We start from the raw sequence: 21626 nt of genomic DNA, 5'->3' as shown, positions 1-21626 counted from the left end.
CTCCCCTTGAGAGGCCCCCCCACCTCCCCTCACCTATGCATGCAGAAACCCTTCCCCCAGAATTCCTGCAATGGATGTACCCTCCCCCGCGAACCCCCCTGCTTTCACACAGATGAGTCCAAGAGAAGCTGGACCGTGGCTTGGGTCTGTGAGCTTTGTTCTCCTGACAGCTATCCTTTGCCCACAACGCTGTATTAAAAACAAACCTGCTGAACCAGAAGAGCAGCCGTGAAGGGGAGAGGATTGATTGACTAGAACAACATTTGTAGATCAGGAACCATTCCATGGAGGGGCTTGTGAAAGTCCAAGGTCCAAGAACGATCCAGGCTCAGGAGAGCACATTAAATGCCGCCGCCTCCCATACCATCCTGACTTCATCACAGAGACTCACTCCCCCTCCAGGCTGACCCAGGCCGGAGACACTTTGGCTGGCGCAGCAGGTCCTCAGCTCCGCTCCTGAGGCCTGGCTCATCGGGTCTCCCTTTGCCTGGGGCCTGGGGACCTGGGTTGGTCACGACGCAGTGGATGGCTTTTCCATGGCAGACCCTTGTTTCTGTCATCTGCCCCTCCGGAAGCTGTCATGGGGGCCACTGAGGCCCTCCCTGTTTCCCTTTTCATCTCAGGCACCAGGGTGATAACCACGCGTCCCATCCATTTCCAGACAGGCACCTGGCTGCCGGGTCCCAGCACCCTGCATTCGCCCAGCCACCTTGCCTGCCCCCTGCCCTCTCCCCGCTTCTTCCCTGAAACACATTTTCTGACTCACTCCTCTGTATCCCACCTCCCTACGAGAACCTGGTTGTGGCTTCCTCTGTTAGCTGAAGATAGGAAATAACGGGGAAGATAAGGATGGTAGCATTTCTCCATGTTTAATGGGACGTTTGGAGTCTAATTTCTGGTAAAATGGCGAGGGAGATGTAAGTGCAGGGGGAGCTGCTTCCATCCTGAGACTCCAGACCCCAACACGTGGAAATGGCCAGACTGAGCCAGCTGGAGCTTCTTGGCCTTAAAATGAGAATTATTGTGCCTGTCACGCAAGTTTAAGTGTGGGGCGGTGGAGAGAGGAAGAGTCTGTGTAAAGGACTGTGGCTCAAGAAGTGGCAATTGATATTATTCTGCCGTAAGTATTTGGGGCAGTTATATTTATTTCTGTGGAAGTTGGTGTTACATCTTTTACATCACAGAAATGCAGTAAAGATGCACTCAGGAATTTTAAAGAGGGAGTGAATATGGGAGGTTGGTTTCTTGTGTTTAAAGGCAAACCGGTGGCATTCACATGTTGAGCTGAATGATTTTGAGGATGCGGAATTTTAGCTTGCCAAATTCCTGTTAGTAAATAGGGATTAATGTCTGCCAGTGTGTCGGTCTTTCTGACCTTATAGTTTACGTTAGATGTAATGACTAGTAGAATACGGATAATCAGTAGGTATGACAAAGTTTGGGCTACCAAAGCACAAGCATGAAACTTGCCCTATGGCTCTTTTCTGTAAATCCGGCCTCTGCCAACACTGACATGTAAATAAAGTAGGTACCTGCTGCCCTCTAGTGACAAACTGGAGAAAGGCAGAAAACGTGTAATTGAAGTCAGCATTTGGGGGGAGGTGAAGGAGGTGGCAGGCAGCAAAATGAACTTTAGAGTCATTCTACGAACTGAGACTTCAAAAGAGAAGAAAGAAAGGCAGACAGGCATGCCACATTCTGCCACAGTTGTTCCTAATCCTGTGAAACGATCTCAATGAATCCTTGTGAGAAAACCAAACAAAATTGTTCTCATGGAAAAATATATATAATGATATATTGCTTATTATATCTGTATCTACATGTGTGCAGACTAAGTACATATACCTATAGATAGATACGTTTTTAAAAATGAGCCATAATATACTACCTTGAGTGAAATATGTTTCATTTCCTTTACGAGGGGCAACTTTTGTTGGGGTGGGGAGCATTTCCTCCTGTAAGAATGAATCTGCGTGCGTCCCTCTTTGAGGGCCTGTGCACTGTACTTCTGGACCGTTAACCCACAGGTGGGCTTTCCATGCCCAGGAAAGGTAAGCCCTCTCTGCTCACCATTGACAACACACCTAGTGGCAAGGTGGTCAGGTCAGACACCAGGAGGTCCCGGAGAAAATGGCACCTGGCCGGTATCCTTGTGAAGACACAGCCATTGTCCCTGGCACCCGATTTGCCCCTTGCAGCCTCCCCTGGCCTCCTGAGGGTGCCACATCCATCAAAAGGCCAAATGGCTATTCTGGGTGTTGACGATATTCATGTGATGGTTGGATTCGACTGCACTGCTCTTTCTGGCGACCATCTATATTTAACCTGCCCCAGTCACCTGGGGAGCTGACTGTCCTACCTGGGGAAAGCCTTTGTAAAGCACAGCATGAGTCAGATGATGCTCTAGCAAAGAACCCTTGCCTTTGAACTCTCATTGTCCAATAAAGATGAGAGGCAGTGACCCTCTGCCAGAGAAGGATAGCTATCTGGGAGACACCAATATATATATTGCTGTCCCTCATTTTTAAACCCATGATGGCACAGTGGTACAATGGCATGGCTATTTCTGCAGCCCTTTCAGTCTCTCCCTTGGAGTAGGCTCTCTAATACAGTCCCAAGAACATGGCACAGTTTGGATGGGAGGTGGCTCGCTGTTTTCCTCCATGGCTATGGCTAGGGAATTCCATCGCTCACTGAGTGTGTTTGTTAGCTACTGCTGTGTAACAAATTGCCCCAAAACTTAGAGGCTGAAAACAGCACACGTTTATTATCTTACAGTCTCTGTCAGGAATCTTGGCATGGCTTAGTAGGATCCTCTGCTTCAAGGTCTCTTATAAGGGTGTAGTCAATTGGGCTAAGAATCCCCCAATACAAAGGAATTCAGCTCTCCTGCCCACCTGAGCTGGGAGCTGCCTTGGACAAGTAGGCCGCTGCCTGCAAAGACAGGAGGCCCATTTCTAACTGCAAGAGAGAGAAAAAGGAAAGGAAGAGATGTCTTTTAATTTTTGTGTGTGTGAACTATTACAAAAAAGGGATTAGGGGACCTCCACCCTCATTGTCCCTCCCATACACACAGTTATCATTTATTTGTTCCATTCTTTGAGAAAAGATTGTTAAGAATCTTTTATTCTTCTTGTCCATACCATAGATCTGTCAGTCAGATATGAAGACAGTCCTTCCATACAGCTGCCCACTTGGAGAACCCTGGAATAGCTGCCCTCCCAGCCACCCCTTCTCAGGACTCCCCTTTCCTGCCCTGGCCCCTTCCTTCCTGGCTCAGGGCTGCTAGAGGCCTTGGGGCCATCCCCCTGTGGGGCGCCGTGGGGCCAGGACTGGCCGAAGATAGGGTCTGTTGTCACAGGGTCATAGGGAGTGGAGGCAGAACCGCTTTTCCCTGCATGACAATAGCAGAGTCCTTTAGGAAACCTTGGGGATAGAGGGGTGGGCTGTGCCGTTCCACAGTGGACAGAAGGCCTGGCCAGGAACAGCAGGTGACAGGGCAGGGAAGCAAGTGATGGCCTCTCAATCCTCGGGAAGAAAAGGTGAGGCCAGGACAGCCCCGCCCACCTGCCCAACCAGACCGAGAAGCTTTCAGGGATTTGCACCAGCAAAACACCCCAACCCCTGCAGTTAGAGCAGGGTGTGTGTGTGTAACTGCTTCACTAAGGTATACTTCATACAGACCATAAAATTCATCCTTTGTAAGCATACGATTCAATGATTTTTAGTAACTTTACAGAGCTGTGCAGCCATCAACACAATCCACTTTGGGGACATTTCTGTCATTCTGGAAAGTGCTCTCGTGCCCATTTGCAGTGAGGCTCCATGGCTGCTCCTGGAACCACTAATCTGCTTTCTATCTCTGTGGACTGGCTGCCTTTTATGACATTTCACCTAAATGGAATCGTACAATCATGTAGCATAATGTTTTTGAAATTCATCCATGTTGTAGCACATATCAGTACTTCATTCCTTTTAATGGTTGAATAATGTTCCATTGTATGGATAGACCATGATTTGTATGTACATTCACCAGCTTATTGATGTTTGAATTGTTTCCATTTAGGGGCTGTTGTGAATAATGGTGCTACAAACATTCACTTATACGCTTTTCTGGGGACATAAGTCTTCATTTTTCTTGTGTAGATACTTAGGAGTAGAATTGCTGGGTCATTCATGAGTTCATATTTTACTTTTTCAGAAACTCTCAAACTGTTTTCCTAAGTGGCTGCACCATTTTACATTCCCGCCAGTGATGTTTGTGGGTTCCAGTTTCTCTACCTCCTCACCAACATCCATTAGGGTCTTTTTATTATAGTCACTCTAGTGGGTGTGAAGTGGTATCTCATTGTGGTTTAGATCTGCATTTCCCTAATGGCTAATTATATTTAGCATCTTCTTGTGTGCTTATTGGCCGTTTGTGTAGCTCTGGAGAAATGTCTATTCAAATCTTTTTAAATTGGGTTGACTCCTTATTGAATTATGACTTCTTTATTTATGCTAGAGATAAGTCCCTTATCATATGTTTTGCAAGCCTTTTCTGCCTGTATATCACTTGCTTTCTTTTCATTTTCTTAGCAGTCTCTTTGGGAGGGCAGAAGTGTTTAATTTTGATAAAGTCCAATTTGATAAATTTTTTTTCTTTTAGGGTTTCTGCTTATGGTGCCATATCTAAGACATCTTTGGTTAATCCAAGGTCTCAATGATTTTTCTCCTGTTTTCTTCTAGAACTGTTGGAGTTTTTGCTGTTACATTTAGGTCTATGTTCCATTATTTATTAATTTTGTGTATGATATGAGGTAAGGGGCTAAATTTAAAGTTTTACACATGGATATCCTCTTATCTCAGCATTACTCATTGAAAAGACTATCCTTTCCCCCATTAAATTTGCCTTTGTAAAAAAATAATTAACTGTAAATGTAAGGGTTTAATTCTGAACCCTCAATTCTGTTCATTGATCTATACATCTATCAAGATCACATTGTCTTAATTACTGCAGCTTGATCTTAAGTTGGGACGTTAAGTCCTCTGACTTTGTTCTTTTTCAAAACTACTTTTGGCCATTCTAAGCCTTTTGCATTTCCATGTAAATTTTAGAAACAACCTATTATCTTTAAAAGAAATTTTTTTAAAGGTCTGCTGGAATCTTGCTAGGGAATATGCTGAATCTGTAGATCAACTGGGGAAGAATTGCCATCTTAACAATATCGAGTCTTCCCATCTGTGGTCATGGCATTTCTCTCCATTTATTAATCATTTTAAATTTCTCTCAGCAATCGATTTTGTGGTTTTCAGCTTACAAGTCTTGCATTTCTTTTGTTGTTTCTAAGTATTTTAGACTTTTAATGCTATTGTGAATGGAATTTTCTTAATTTCATTTTCAGATTGTTTGCTGCTAGTATGTAGATGTGCAGTTGCTCTCTGTGCATTGGTCATATATCTTTGAGCTCAGGGAGCCATCATTTTTTGAGGTGGGATCCACCTACAGCGCAAACCAGGAGAATCAGAGGTTCTTTGAGGTTGGAAGTTCACATCCCCATGTCCCACTTACTGCAGGGTGATGCCTCCCTCAGCCTGCGTCTGCCTCTGCACATCCAAGGAGAAAGGTCCCCGTGTTGAGAGGCGGCGCCTAATTCCTGAAGCTCTCCATTAGAAAGTTCTTCCTTAAACCAGCTGGAATCCGTGTGCCTGTAACTTCTGTGCACTTACCCTGTCTGCTCTCTGGATCTAGGCAAACAATTCTACTACCACTTTTAGGAGCCAAGGCTGCCTCCACCCGTTCTCTGCAGCATGCTCAGCGGCTGCTCTCTCCGACCTGTGTGGCTCCAGGCACAGGGGACGCTGCCTCCTGACTCTGAACACTGTGCCTCTCTACCAGCCAGGATGCTGCCCATGACCCCGGCGATGCCATCATAGCCGTTTCTATCAGGGTCTAGGTTTCCAGAGTACCTACCTGCCAGTCCCTGGGACCTTCGGGCAGGTTCCCATAGGCTGCCCGGGATGGAGGCAATGGCTCCTGCCATAGGCCTGCATTTAGGATTCTAACTCAGGGCTGCGGTATGCTCAAGCAGGGCATGGGTCAGCCCAAACATTCCCAGAGATGGAGGGGGGGAGGGTGGTCAGGGGCAGGGGGATGGCAGGGGCTGAGGGGGAGATGGCGTGGCACGTGCAGGGGGCGGCAGTGCCCTGAGAGGCGGGTCTCCTCGGTCCACCCGGGGAACTCACCCCTGGCTGAGCCGCTTTGCCGTCGGGGCCCCTGCAGCCAGCCACTCACCTGTGCGCCCTTCCTCGGCAGATGCGGCGGGCTGGGGCTGGTGCTGGCCAGCGCGGGCTTCGGCATGCTCACGGCGCCCATCATCGAGCTGCACAACCAGAAGGGCTACTTCCTGCACCACATCATCTTCGCCTGCTGCACGCTTATCTGCATCATCTGCATCCTCCTGCTGCCGGAGAGCCGCAACCAGAGCCTGCCCGAGAACCTCCCCCACGGCGAGCACTACACGCGGCAGCCGCTGCTGCCGCACAAGAAGGGCGAGCAGCCCCTGCTGCTGACCAACGCCGAGCTCAAGGACTACTCGGGTCTGCACGACGCGGCGGCCGCGGCCGACGGGCTGCCCGACGGTGCCACGGCCAACGGCGTGAAGGGCATGTAGCTGTAGCCAGGTGGGGCACGCGGCCCAGGTGTGCGCGCTGCGACCGGCCACCTGTGGCGCCAGGCCCCTGACCCGGGGCCTCGCAGCTGGCGTGGGGCAAGGGGTGTCTTTCGCCGAGTCCAGGGGTTGTGCACTGGGAGGCCGCAGACTCGATGGAAATAACCCTTCCGAGACTTTCTTTTCCGCCATTAAATGTTTGTATTTATTTTGGTCATTTTTACAAGAAGCACTTTAATTCCCCTTCCTCTCAGCGAGCCCACAGTGAAACCACCTCCTTCGGAAGAGAGCCACGCGGCCATTCCAAGGAAGACACTTTAATAAGGAACTCAGCGGCCGCACCTCTCCTCGAGAGGACACACACACTACGACCCGCCGTGACCCCCGACTCGGGAGAGCCAAATGGTTTGTCGAGGGGCCCCCAAATCCCAAGGCTGCCTGCCCAGGTCAGAGACATGGAAAACTATCGTGCACCGTTACCACAACTGCAGAAACAGAGGGAAATGTAAATCCGTCAGGTTTTTGCCAGAGTCCGCATATGGTTTTTGTTGGGTTTTGTGTTGTTGCCTTTTTTTTTCTTCCTGTCTGTAAGGTAAGCACTTCTGTTCCATGTGTTGGGGGGAAAGCAGTTCACAGATATCATTAAAACCAGCTTAGTCTTTCTTTCAGGGCCATCCTTTTGTATTCAGTGCCGGAAGCTCTTTGGGGAAAAGCGTAACCCTTTCACGGGAAATCTGAAATGACCGGTGGTTGACACGCCACGGTTTCCTGGCACCAGGTCTTCGTACTTAAGTACACGATGAGCAAGTGTGCTGAGATCCAAACCATCCTCCTTCCCAGATTTAGCTCCAGCAGGAAGCTCACTTTTACAGCCAGTTTTTTTTCTTTTGCCACCACTACTTAAAAAACGTGGCTACTTTCCGAACTAAAAAATAACAAGGGAAAAAAAAATCGCTAAAACAGACTAAATCCACAGGAGAGAGAGCTGCTCTCCCAAACTGTCACCTGTTACCCACACCTAGAGCACACACCTCGTAGGAAATCACCAGCTTGGATGACCGTCACCTCTCACTGACTTCACGCCCAGAGACTGGAAAACCTGCGGGACATTTTCCTCAAGAACCGCTGTTTTTCCTAATGCCTTCCTTTGGTCTTCCTCACCCCCACCCCCTGCTTCTCATCACTTCCATCAGCTGTGGGGGTGGGGGTGGCATAGGGCAAGGAGTACAGATTTCTCACAGGTGAGCCCGGTGGCCATCCAGCCTCTTACAAGCATCGAGAGACATTCAGAGAAAGCAATAATTAACCAAAGTTCAACCCCCAGCCCCAGCCCCCTGCTCCGCTATCCAAGGATTGTAATTGTGTTCCTTGTTTTGTCCTAGACAGTGGTTTCCCCCTTGCCTTTCTAGGTCAAGCTTTCTCCACCTGCCTGCAGGGGTGGCACAGAGTAAACTCGGGGGCTTCTTAAAGGACACCAAGGTGGCACTAGAAGTCGGCTCCTCTAAGAAACAAGCCTTATTGGCTCAGGTAGATGCCGCTTTGTAGCAACACAGTCACCGACCTTTTCCTGACAGCCACGGGTTCTTCCTATAATTCAGAAAAGGGGCCCTTTGCAAGAGGCTCGTGCTGTCCACTTTTCCCTTCTTAGCGCACAGCCTTGCCGTGGGCTATGTCGTTCCAGGGAAATCTTGGTCCAGGGCCTGTGTTCAGAAATTAAATGACTTCCAACCAACAGTAGCCAGAATCCTGAGGACCAGGAAAGAGGTTCACCTGACTTGTTCTTTTCTCCCTTTCCAACTTCTCACCTGGTCTGCTGCTTGCTGTTTGCACCCACTTTGCCCCTTCAGAAATGATACAAATGCCAGTAGGAGCCCATGAACTTGATAAAAAGGTTGCAAGGGAGGGGAACAGACCTGAAACATGCTGTCTCATCCACAGATGCCTGGAGTCACCTTGCTAAAAAATCAAGTGCTTGGGGAAGAAGGGACCATTGACCAACCTGTCCTCATCCTGACCCACTCCAGTCCCAACTCCCCTTCACCTGCACTGGTTTCTTTCTTTGAGTCACTGCTGTTCTGTGTTTCCAAGTTAGTCTGTATTCACCTTTATAAAGGCCTTTCTTTAGATAGGTGCAACCTTCACGTGCCAAATTCGTGAAATGCCTTCTGCCTTTTTTTTTTTAAGACTCCCTGCTGCAGAGCCAGAAACAGCAAACACTGTTTGGGACAGTGTTTGGCATGGATAGCAGTCAGGCCACTCAGCAAGGGGTCAAGGCAGGAGGACCCTGTGCATCCCAGGACAGCTTGCAATGTGTTTATTGCACCGTGGAGAGGCTTTTCAAAGAATGGAAACCATGAACATCCTTGGCCTGGAGATGGCTTGCTCGGATAGTGCTTTGTTGAGAAATGTGCTGAAACTGTAGAGTTCTGGCAGTGACCTCTAGGAAGGTACAGCACTCACAGACTTCTGGTCCAGGGTCTGGCCTCCATTTCAAATGACAATAAAAACTCAGGCCTGATAAGAACAATGCTGATTGTTTTCAGTAGTCAGGACTGATTCATCGGACATCTAGAAGGTAAGCACGTTCAGAGTGCTGGGCTCTGGGAGCAGAGAGAGCTATTTCCATAACCAAAGTCTCACAGGTTTTAGAAGGACGATACTGACTTGCCAGTGACCTCGGTACATGGCATCTCTCAGCAAGAAGACCCTGCTACTCTTCCATCCAGGTTGCTACAAGAACAAGGCTGAGCTCCAGCCCTGCTGGCTGTTTCAGCTTAGGGGTATCTGAAGGTCTTTGGGAATGCTTTTACTCAATATAGCCAAAGCAGGAAAGTTCCTCTGTGGGCAGAGCCTCATGAATCTGGCAACAAGGAAGACATCCAGGTGTGCTGCCCGAACACATGTTTGGTTCTGCCCTGCTTTGCAGGAAGGGACTGGATTGCAAGCCCCCACCTCCAGTCTGTCCTGCTGGAGACCCCTTTGTCCTATTCCCTTTGACTTAGCTCTCCACGCCCCCCTCCCCCCAGGGAGAAGATCCAAACTGGGCCGCTCTTCCCTCCCCTCTATTTCCCCAACCCATCTGTGCATTTCTTTAACGCTAGACATCAGGAAGCTCAGGTTCCCTTCCAATAAATTATGCACAAATGTGAACATCTGAGACAGGGCTGGAGATATCATTTTGTTCTTTTCCAGATGTTAATAATTCTCATCAAAATACCCTACCTATTAGCACCCAAGACAATAGGAATGAATTTTACATGCTTTGTTTTTTAAAGAGTGTAATTATCTGCAACTGGAGGGAAGGGACTGGTAAGCCAGTTTGGCCACAGAACAGAAAGAAAGCAAAAACAAACCTCGTAAAGGAAGTACTGCACTCAGACATTCACCTCTTCCTCGAGCCAAATGGGAAAGTCGCTGAATTGGAAGTGCCACTAGCCGCATTTGTGACATCCACGGCCTAGCCCTAGATGGCACGTGAGCACACACGGGGCAAGTCCCACGGCCGGCCTGGTCTGTCGGTCTTTTAAAGGACCTTTAATGTATTGTGTATAACGTTGTGGGAAAGCATACAGTGTATTATGTCTAGTGGGGATGCTCCCCTCCCTTCTGTCCTAGCTGCAACCCCAACCGTTTCGGATTAGGTTTTAAGGTGAGAAATGTGTTACCTGTATACTTGTCGATCGTGCCGTCTGGTGGTGCTCGGCCATAGCACAAGCTTAAATCGAGTCCGGAACTGTCCTACAAAGCTAAATGTCTGCATGATGTCAGCTCTGTTGTAACTCTGGGGAAAAATTTGTATGTAAATGTACAGAAATAAAATGTTGCCCCATTAACAAACTTCCTCTGGAATGTCTTCCCTACCTCATCTGATGGTATCCAATGAAGGACATTTCACTACCACTATGAGTAATAAAAATGCTCCATGTTCATTTAGGTCTCCGGGCATCACTATGTAACCTTGCTGTAAGCTGCGCCTGCACTCTGGCCCTGAGAGGGGCTGGCGTTCCCCTGCTTCACGTGGAGAGCCCTGGCCATCCAGGGCGGTCAGAGACGGAGGGCGCCTTAAACGCAAGCCGTTTGCTAAGCATCTGGGAAATGTGAGCCCATCCTGAAAGCTGAGGAACCTTTTTTATTGCCGATTCATGTTCTGCTCATCCATAGCCTGAGGGTTCCTAGAGAGGTCCAGGAATGAGTATCTTACACTGTGATTCTGTGAGGAAAGACTGGTAACCCCGAAGTCTCTTCTTTAATGTAGTATTTTTAACCAGAAAACATTATTTCTTTAATAAAGTATTTATACCAAACTCTTCTCTCAATAGCCCTGACTTTGTTACTTGCTATTCCCAGAGAGGTGCCGCTGTGCTCTCCAACGATGCTTGGGCTGGCTGTGGTTCTCAGAGGTCAGTGCAGCAAGTCTGCAAAAGAAGTGAGCACTGCTGAACCCCACTTACTCTCTAAAGGGCCATTAAGTGCTTGTTGCAGTGTCACCACCCGAGGGTCCCATCCACTTGCTCAGTGGAAGATTTCCGCCACTGCATAGAATGTGTCATAGGGCCTGTCTTAGTTTCCAGGCTGCCATGACTAAGCCTACACAATGTGTTGGCTTGACAATAGCAGCTTACTGGCTCGGTTTCAGGGGCCACAAGGCTTGCTTCCTCTGGGGTGGGGAGCAATCTAGCTGGTAGGCTGGTCCTTGGGTTCCTGGGCTTTCCTGTCACATGGCACATCCTCTCCTTTTTTCCAGGTCCCATTGACTTGCAGCTTCTGGCTCAGCCCCATGTCAATCTCTTTATAAAGCCTCCAGTAACAGGATTAAGGCCCACGCTGATTTTCCAAAGGTCCTGTTTACAATGGGTTCACACCCACAGGTATGGGATTAAGATAAAGAACATGTGTTTTCCTTGGAGTATATAATTCAACCTACCAGGGGGCCCTAACTGTCCACATCCAGTAGTAATAAAAGGCACCAGATGTGCCCTAAAGATTAGGAAGTCCTCTGCCCATGTTTCTCAACCTCCCTTTCACAGCTTTGATATCCAGGCTGCAGACCTATCTGAATGCCTGGGGGTAGAGCTACAGCATGGGTCACTGGTAAAAGGTCCCCCGGAGGAATTCTAGGGTGAAAAATGGCTTTCCTGAGAAAGGGATGTAAAAGAAAATGGCATGTGGTGCTAGAAAGGGTGAAATCCATTTCAAGTTGGAGTGGGGAGGCTAAGGATTAAAGATGGCCAAACCAGAACTTGGAACTTGGGACAAAAGAGGACGCTATGAAGTAATTCCGTAATAGCGAGGAGTAGCTGTAGCATTTGAGTCCATAAATAATGAAGACTTACAATCTTAATTCTAATTGGGAAAGTACTTATTAAGAGTCAAGACAAATTTAAACTCTTCCTTGGACTATCAGACTAGCCCCCTTCAGTCCCAACAAAATGGACGCCTCAGTGAGCCTTTTCTCTCAGTGAGAGAAAAATGTTTACTGCTGCTTTTTGCTCTTCTGCTTCCCTAGATCGATTAATATGAGCCTATGAGCCCAAATCCTGGGGAAGGGAAGAAGGAAAGATTGTAACACTAATGCTATAAAGACAAACTGTAAACACACACCTGTGGAATGCAATCAGTTTATTTAAAAATTATATCCTACATAAGCTACAAGTCCTCACTTCTACGAATCAGCTAGAACTTTTCTGGAAAGGCCTCCATCTCTTCCTTGATCCTGTTTTCCACCAGCAAGGAGAAGCTGCTGTCTGTGTTGGGGAGGTTATAGCTGACAAACACCTGTTTGTTGGTCTTCCTGGCTATAAACAGAAAACATGTGACATGCCTGTAAAAGAAAGACCGGCACGGCTCATGTATCACACACCCCACCCAAAGGTGGGAAATGCTTGGGTAAAGAAAACAGGGTTTTAAGAAGAGAGAAACGTTCTAATCCGGACAGCTTCCATCACATACAGCAGCCGAGGGGCAGTCAGACCCTTTCTCAGTGTCTAGAATAGCAGCTCTCAGTGGACCCCAGAGCAGTACGCACATGTCACCCGGGAACTGGCTGGAGATGCTCGCTCACAGCACACACCCCACCCCACCCCACCCCACCCACATCCCACCCCACTCCCCCACTCCACCTCAGATCTACAAAAACACTGGTGGTGGGGCCCAGCAATCTATAACAAACCCCCTAGGGGGTCCCAAACACTAAAGTTTGAGAACTGTTCAGCAGAATTTTTTTTTCAATTTTAATTTCAAAAGCATACATAATATTAAAGTATTTAAAATAAAATAGTAGAGTCCTCATCTGGTACCATTTCCTCCACCAACCCCATGCCTCTCCTGGATGTAATCACTGTACTTCTATTCACTTACATATATGTATACAAATAAATGGATAGCTTTTGATTTGATGGTGAATATGGGTTTTAGCCCCCTTCTACAGAACCAGTAATAGTTAAGATAAACTGGTGCAACTGCAAAAATCAAGCTGAGCCCCATGCCCAGAATCTGAATTGAAGACAAGCCCAAACCAGTTAACCTCCCCCCAGGGCCAGCAGCAGGTGAGACATTCCTCTTTGCCATCAAGGAGCCCCCAGCCCATATCACAGCCCACACTAATTTATGATCCCCAAATGAGTGCCCCTCACTCCACCTCAGGAGGCCCAAGGTGGCAAGGGAAGTGGGAGTCAGGGGTAGCACGGAGCTTCCCCACGCTCTAACTCCACTTGGAGCACACACAGGGCACACCGCTGTCCTGTGCTGTCTGTTGCTGCTGTCTTCCCTGTGGGTCAGAGGAGAAGGAACTGCACGGGGCTTCAGAAGACCTGGAATCCCACGTGTAAAATGAGGAAAGGCAGGGGTGCACGGGTAGTTCAGTGGTTAGAATACCCACCTCCCATGTGGGAGACCCAGGTTCGATTCCCGGACCATGCACGCGCCCCCCAAAATTAAAGGAGGAAGAGCTGACCTTGGGCCCCAAGGCCTTTCTCTCAGGAATGGGGCTTTGAGAGCAGAGAAGGTACTAGGGCTTAATGCCTTTCGTTGGCACCTGGCTCACCTATGGAGAAGACAATCCATGTCTCAGTTCACATCTTCATAAACTACCCCATGCTCTTCCTTCTTACTACCCCATTTGGACCTTCCACCACAGATGAGAAGCACCAGGTGTTAGAATGGAGACTAGGAGATACGGCTCACCTAAGGGTTCAGGTATTTCCAGGGACTCCCTGCCATTGCCACCTCAATCTACCAGGCAAGAATCCACCCACCCATTGGGGCTGAGGTGCACCTTCAGCTTCTCTCTGAAGTCCTCCCAAGGCCACTCTCCCCACCTCCCTCAAGCCCAGCACCCCCACTGCTGTACTTCTCACATCTTATTACAAATACTTCTATGTCTATCTCCTCCCATAGAGTAGGGGCCCTCGAAAAACAAAGGGAGTGGAGCTGATTTGTTTTTTCTAGTACCCAAGGATGTCTAGCTCCTCATCGATGGGGCACAGCCCAGTGACCCTAACATGGTCGTGGTTCACATGGTTGTCCCAGCTTAACTACTAACTGCATCCTCCGCTTTGACTCCAGCAAGTGTCCGAGGCACACAACTTACACGATCACTTCAACAGGCAACTAATAAACGCTGATGGACAAAATGCAAAGCCACAGATTAAAAACTCTACAAGTTCCATGAAAGAGAGCACTCTCTAGGGTCAAGTGCAAACAGAGCTCCTCAAAGTCATGTCACCCACTTTCCCCTCCCCTTAGTCATCTACTAGTCCATCAGTTAACATACCAGCTCCTCCCCAGTGCAGACCCACCCCTGTGAAAGGTGCTGTGCTGGGCGCTGGCAATTACACATCTGTGAAACTGGTACAGCAGTGAACACCTCACGATCACTCAAGATCTGAAGGGATAGCCCATGTCACCTGCCTGCCCCAGACCTAAGCACAGAAGAAGCCCTCTATGCGGTCACTCTAATAATTAACATGACCTATGCTGTCCTCAAGCAACTGAAGGCCTCGTGGGAAAAGAGACAGATGCTTCTCTATAACAGTGAGAAAGACAGTCTCAAGACCTCGGAGAAGGGGCCAGGGTGAAGGTCCTGGCCTGATGAGGCCACCAGAATCTTAAGTCTCCAGATAACAAATTTAAAATAAAACCCGTTTTTAGATTTTGTATTTCCCAAGAGTCCTCCAACTTTCACCTACAGTGTTTTCCAAAGAATATTTATTAAGTCAGCTTTCTGCCATGAAACCATACTATCCATGGGGGCTTAACTTCCCAGACCAGACCAGAGATGTCTACTTAACTCTGAAAGCAGCTAGAACGCTTTCCTTTTGCAATGCCAAATTAGAAAGCAACACTGTCACAACATTAGCAAACAAAAGTAGAAAAATAATATTGTTATCTTACTGAATCTAAGGTGTCAGTACTTGTGACTTTTCTTGGTGGCTAATTTCTGCGCCACTTAAACTACCATACAGTGAACTTATATAAAAAGCATCCTGATAGCAGAAACGTTAAAATGTGTTTAGAAACTGGACTGAACAGAAACAGCTGGTTAGTTGCCGTATAAGCTGGCGCTGGAAGAACAGCTGACTGTTCACAGCACGGCTTCCTGCTGGTCTGCGGGATGCTGTGGGCCGCCAAGGGGTGACAGCTGGGCCTGGGGTGCAGGGCCTCATCCGGTATCCCTAGCATGCTGCCCCAATATGGCCATTTCCCAGGTGTTGCAGGGACATGAGAGGGCCTGGAAATCATGAGTTTGGGGATGATCAGAAACAAATCAAAAGTGTTGTAGAAACAATGCCAGAGGGATACTACCCACCCCACAGCTCTCCTTGGGTGACAGGAAAGCCCCTCCCCTTCAGGCAGCCCACTGTGATTTCAGCCACTCTGCTAAGACAGGTCTCACAGGAAGCAAAACTGGTCTGCCCACACCACCACCTACATACCTAGCTCTGCACCCAGAGCCACATGGAATAAGAAGGTCCCCCATCCACACCAGAGTCCTCCTAACACTTCTCTGGTTAACCGGAGCCCTAATATCATCTCCTTTCCTGGCTAAGAGCCCTTCTTCCTTTCATCTTCCTTATAAAATACTGCTTAAGACATCTCCCCATTCTCACTAACACCTCTAGACCACCACAGATCGAGACAACTGGCCAGCAGGATACAGGTCAACACAGGATGACCCTCTCCGGGGGTGCCCCTTGACCTCAAGTTCGTTTGTACATACAAGCGGACATAAGACCTCCATCTGGAGATGTCCAAACCTAAGTCAGGTACTTTACTTTCTTGGTATAAAACTTATCTGGGCGCACCAATGTAGCCCTGTCCTCCTCTCAAACAGCAGCCTGCCATCCCCACTGTGGCAAGCCTTTCCAGTTTCCTGTCTCTATAAACATGAGTATTTTCCCACATCTTCATCTAACAAGGGATGGGGCACATAGTAATCTGTTTATTATTACTAAGTGCATTGCCCTTAAACATTTACAAATACACACCGAGATATTTAGAGGCAAAGGGGCTTCATGTCTTCAACTCACTTTCCTGTGGCTCAGGAAAAAAAATACTGACATAAACAGAGAGAGGGACTAGGGAACAAAATTGTGAAATACAAATGAAGGATAAGCAAGACTTCTTTGTACCTTTTTGGCAACATTTCTGTACATCTGAAATTGTTTTCTAATAAAAAGCTACCTAAATCATTTGTGTAACTCCAGACTAGAGAGAAAGTACAGTGAAAGATCCTAGGATGCCGACAGCGTCCCACCACACCATTCCCACCCCACTTATGACCAAAACAGGGCACAGCAAGTCTAGAACATGCCACTCCTCAACCTGCATGTGGCATTCTCCCCTGCTCTGCCTCCCTGGCTCTGTGGCTGCACCTCAGTGTGACTCAGACATCAATTTTCTTATTTACCAGGGATCGGGTTGATGGAATTTTTTTATACAAGACCCACAACTGAAACATAAGCTTCTCAAAGACAGGGCTGGCCCTCACTCAGCGGTGTCCCCCAGCACCAGGGACACTGCAGAGCACAGTGGCTGACTCCAGCACCAAGCTGGAAGGTAATTCTAAAACAAGCTGCTAGTGAACACTAAGCCATAAAGGAAGCAGAGGCTGCCTGGTGTCAGGGGACCACCCAGTGGGGGGTGACCCAATTCAGGGCACGGCGCACGCGTTCCTCCCTGCGCTGCCTGCGAGTTTACAGGAAAAGTGGGTAGTGTGGGGGCAGGGAGGGTGAAGCCTTCAACCCCATGTATCCCACCACACTACCCACTTTCCACTGCGTTCATCAACCAGTCCCAAACGCTAGACAGCATGGTGCTGAGGGGTAGCCAGCTCCCCATGGCTGGGGCACATGCTGCAAGGCCCAGGGATCTCCGCCTGGTTGCAGGTCCTCTCTGGAGTCAGGAAGGGACTCCACAACCCTGCCATTCCTCAGCCAGTGGTGATGTGAGATCCCCATGGGGCGTACTGGCCCTAAAACAACAGTGTAGATGGTCAAAAAGATGGGCCCCATTCCCAGGGACCAGTGTGCCAAAGTCTGCACTTACCCAGTGAGTAATCGGCTGCTTTTTCTCTTAATGCAAAGACTCTCTGCTCCAAAGTGACCTTCTTTTGGTCAGAAGCAGCAAGGCCCCGAGGACTGCTCTTATGGGACATGGCTACCTGCGCCCCGGGCAATCCCCGGCCAGCAGTACATACCTAAGCGCTGGGCCAGGCCTGTGGACGTAGTGTCAGAAGTGTCTCCAAGGAGGGAGGTGGACACAGGGACAGAGTCCTAAAAGCAAAACAAAGAATGCACTGCTGCTTCTCTGCCAAGAGCAGCTCAGCCATATTTCTGCTGCCTCTGATTCCTCACGAGGGTGGTGGTGGCAGCTTCCGACAGGTTAGCGAGCAAAAAGGGCTTGCATTTGCGTCAGCAAGCAAAGAGGCTCATCACCAGATGCGTACAAGGCGACTTCCACAGGAACAAACAGATGAGAAGCCATGGAGCTCTTCGTAAAGTTCTAGGTCTCACTTGACATAAGGGCTTGTTTCAGAGTGAGGAACTCCAAAGGAGATGAAGGGCAACCATTAGAGCCAAGAGGGGAGCAAACAAAATCATTAAGAAAACAGCAAGAAAAAGCCAACCCAAGTGTGGGTACCAGGAGCCTCGCTCCTCACAGAGCTATCTGCTAAGGCAGGGGCTCTCATCTCCTGAGACACACGCCTGCAACCCCCAAGGCACATCTGGGTTCAGCAAGTTCAACAAGAGCCTTGACTTGGAGAAAAGGCACCAGCCACTAGGATCCAAACAGTGAAAATAAAACTTCTAGATGCAGATGACTAGTACTCATTTCAGATAAGAAGCAAGAAAACCAAAGAACCAGTATAAGTAATGCTAAGGAAAATAAACGCATTAAAAAAGGCCTCACCATTAAAAAAGGCCTAGCTTAAAAGAAAAACCCACTAACTTAAAATATGGCCAAAGCTACTCTTATTAAAATAGCAGACTTCTAGAAGAAACAGCCTCGGTACAGAGGTCTGGGTATTTGGAGAAGTGGTAAGGTTTTTAGTGGGGCTGAATTTGCGTAGTCAGGGCTCTAGGGGGCACGCCCTCCCACCACCACTGAGGCAGCTGTGGCCGAAATGACTAGGTAGGTGCTATGTACAAACCCCTTGTCTTCTAAGTGTTCAAAGGAACTTCAATACAGACAGAACAAGAACGTGCTCAGGGCTGTGAAAGATGACCAAAACCACAGGATAAGAACAAAAGGATTTACTACGTGCATTTTTTTTGTGGGGGGGGTGGGAAGTGCATGGTCCGGGAATTGAACCCGGGTCTCCCGCATGGAAGGCAAGCATTCTACCACTACATACATTTTTGTGGAAAAGATGATTCTAATGAGTGAATTTGCTAGTTACAGAATTCAAATTCAACATTTAGCTGATACCATTTACAGTTAAAATCTCTCAAGAAAGAAAATCTACCTGAACAGGGTGGTCTTTTCCCAGGAAACACAAAAATAAAACCCCCACACTGTTACACCTTCTTAACAGTTGATTATTTCTAAAACCAGACTATGACAAGTGGTCTCCTAGGCAGAAACATGCCTGAGTCTTACTGTTCCTGGGATACCCACATCACTTTCCCCCACACGGCCAAAAGTGTCCCAGACATCTGAGCGGCCCACAGCCCGCTGCCCGAAGGCCAGCTCCCACCTCCTGGTCTGGAATGCCACGGGGGGCCCTGCATCATCCTAGCTCAGCAGCCTCTCCAGGCACAAGAGGCAGGCCAGCCGGGCAGACAATGGCATTGTGTGGTTTGTCCCATAGGGTCTTGCTTTTTGTGTGAAGGTTTCGGGGGTGGGGGGGACAGGATTCCTCAGGACATTTGGTGCCCTCTTCCATACAGGGGCCTCCAACTTTTTCTGTGAAGGGCCAGAGCCTAAATAATAATTCAGGGCCTGTACGACTCCACTCTGCTGTCAACGTGGGGAAGCCGCCATAGAGGACATCTATATGGACCGGCAGGGCTGTGTTCTAGTAACACTTTATTACAATGGTACGTGGGCCAGTCCAGGGGCATGGTTTGCTGACCCCTGCGTCACAGGAGTCTTTGTTTCCTGCCTTAAGAGGTGGCCTGCATCTCTTATCCCCAGCCAGCTTGGTAGCCAGTAGGGGGAACAGGGTTTCAGCAGGTCTATCACCTGGGCTGTGTCCCTTTTTCTTTTCTGGACTGGCCTTGGCAGACTTTGAATTTCCATTTGAGAAAATGCATCCTACCAGGATCTCTGACTACTAGTGGTCACACTCCCAAAGCACCCCTAGGAGGGGCCCTTCCTCACTACTCTAAGCTAGCACTGCACCAAGGGGGAAAGGCCTGACCTGCTGTTAACTGATGAAGCCTTCGGAAGAGGAAAGAGAGGCAAAGTGGTGCCACAGTGCCAGACCCCTACAACCCCAGCCACACCACCTGCCCCTCCAGGCCCCCTCAAATCAAAGGGAGACCTGCAACTGCCACATGACCAAAGATCCACGGGCCAGCCCCCCCCCCCCCCCGCAGAAAGGAACAAACACACACACACACAGAGAACAGTAAGGGGCATGAAGGAGAAAAGGACTACCCACTGAAATCCCAACGTGACACCCCAAAGCAGAACTGATGAGTCCCTCTTCTAATTCTCACTGCCCCCGGCTGGCCCCTCAGATGACAGTTACTGGATGTCTTTCTTGGAGAACCCTAAGAAAGGAGGCGTGAGGAAGGCCTCACTCACAGGTAACAGCATTTCACCAGCAGCCGCCATGAGTCAGGCACTGGGCATGAGAGACCTAATAAACAGACAAGCACCGGCTTATCCTCATTGGGGGAACCAGACAGTGAGTGCTCTGCAGAGGGGACAGGGGGGAGCAATAAGAGGTGCGGTAAACAGGAGCAAGTGTGAGGGGAGGAGATCCAGGTGGTCGCAGGGAGCCAGAGCACGGGACCTGAACGGTCACACTCGGGGTGTCCCGAACTGTATTCGGAGCTTATCTCTTCAAAGTTCTAAATAGAGGATCTGCAATGTCTGACTTCGGTTTTAAAACCACCTCTGCTGCCCAGTGGAGAACCGGCCACGAGTAGCAAAGACGGAAGCAGGGAGAGGAGAGGACGATGGAGGCCTGGCCCCGGGATGGAGACGAGCAGGAGGGGAGAGCGGGGTGGGTTCCTCTAAGTCACTGACGTGGCAGGTGACATCAAGAACGAATCCGAGGGTGTAAGAACACCCTAAGCACCCGGAAGGGAGGAGCTGCCGTCAGGAGAGACGAGGATGGCTGTAGGAGGACGAGGGTTCGCAGGGAAGCTCTAGAGACTGGTCTTGAATATGTAAACGGTGCGACCCCTATCAAAGAGCCATATGGAGACGCAGCAGTGCGAAGGTGAGGAAAGAGGTTTGTGCTAGCGATGTAAATAAATGCAGGTGTGGTCAAAACACAGGCGCTCTGAAAGCTAAGAGCCAGGCGGCATTTCCCGGAGAAAGAGAAGCGGGAGGAGCCGGCGAGGGGGCGGCTCCGGAGGAGGGGCGGGCCGGCTACCCCCCCCCCACGCCGGATCGACTCCCTGTTCCCCAAGACGTCCCGAGAACAGTCGAGAAGGGCCTGAAGACCGGCGCACGCAGGGGACCGACGCCCCCTTCCCGCCCTAAGCCTGGTCGGGCCCCGACCCCCGACGCCTCCAGCCCGCCCCGCACTCACGTAGCGGCTGCACATGGCCACGGCAAGGTTGCGCAGGTGCGGCGCGGCCCCCACCCAGAGGAAGAGCGAGTCCGTCAGCCGCATGACGTGGAAGTGAACGAGCTGCTCCCAAAGCCTCGCGCTGAAGTTGTGCAGGGACACATCCCCGCCGGCAGCTCCCGGCGGCGCCTCCATGAGCCCGGCCCCCGCGCGCCGCTTTCCCCGCGCGCCGCCAGACCCGAGCAGGCGAGCGTGGCCGCCAGACCCGAGCCGGCGAGCGCCGAGCAACCGAGCGGCTTCCGCTTTCGGCTCCGGAAGGGGCGGGGCTTGGCGGGGCGGGGCTCAGGCCGTTGGGCCGCCGGGGTGGCGTCCGGTCGCCGTTTGTGGGTCAGCGTCAGGTGCCGCGTTGGGTCTGCTCCTCCCGCCGTCTAGCCTGTTGTTGGACAAACCTCAGCTCTGTCGGGAAACCTGCTCGCCTCAGGGACAGAACCTTTGCCCTCCCTGCAGCTCGCTTTCCCCTGTAACAGAGTGTGGCTGAACCCATGAGCCCAGAGCTAAGCCATCTCGTCTCCCAGATCATGAAATGTCACCCTCGAATTAAAGTCACTGTTTAATTAAGTTCCTGGAGCAGCAAAAAGAGGCACTTCCCATCACAGCGAGCTTCCGTTTGATTTGCTGTTCCGGCCCAGACCTAGTTCGTGCAAAGAACACAGCAGGCACAGAAGTAGACCTTGATTTAGTAAGACTTACGAACAGACGGATTCTCTGGTGGCGGTGGACGGAGAGTA

The 21626-nt window shown here is 49.7% G+C and overlaps 2 protein-coding genes and 1 non-coding gene across 3 annotated transcripts in view; 2 read left to right on the top strand and 1 right to left on the bottom strand.

Moving 5' to 3' along the window:
• The window catches only part of SLC22A23 (solute carrier family 22 member 23), a 227978-nt gene extending 217024 nt beyond the window's left edge, over window positions 1–10954 (top strand). The window contains exon 10 of the mRNA XM_077143888.1: window positions 6296–10954. Within this exon, the coding sequence (XP_077000003.1) occupies window positions 6296–6653 (358 nt within the window). The 3' untranslated portion in view covers window positions 6654–10954. The remainder of the gene's footprint in view (window positions 1–6295) is intronic.
• On the bottom strand, window positions 7326–21100 carry PSMG4 (proteasome assembly chaperone 4). Its single transcript, XM_077143889.1, has 3 exons — window positions 20860–21100; window positions 17347–17422; window positions 7326–12445 (listed from the first exon to the last, which is right to left on the bottom strand). Exons 1-3 carry the CDS (start codon window positions 21031–21033, stop codon window positions 12324–12326), a joined length of 372 nt encoding a protein of 123 aa, XP_077000004.1. The 5' UTR covers window positions 21034–21100; the 3' UTR covers window positions 7326–12323.
• Window positions 13497–13568, top strand: TRNAG-CCC (transfer RNA glycine (anticodon CCC)). The gene has a single exon. It is a non-coding gene; the product is annotated as a tRNA-Gly (tRNA).
• Window positions 21101–21626: the final 526 nt, after the last annotated feature.

The sequence above is a fragment of the Tamandua tetradactyla genome, chromosome 25 (assembly GCF_023851605.1).
Source record: "Tamandua tetradactyla isolate mTamTet1 chromosome 25, mTamTet1.pri, whole genome shotgun sequence".
Lineage (NCBI taxonomy): Eukaryota > Metazoa > Chordata > Mammalia > Pilosa > Myrmecophagidae > Tamandua > Tamandua tetradactyla.
The sequence above is the reverse complement of the archived record's forward strand: the minus strand, read 5'-3'. Positions and strand labels throughout refer to the sequence as shown.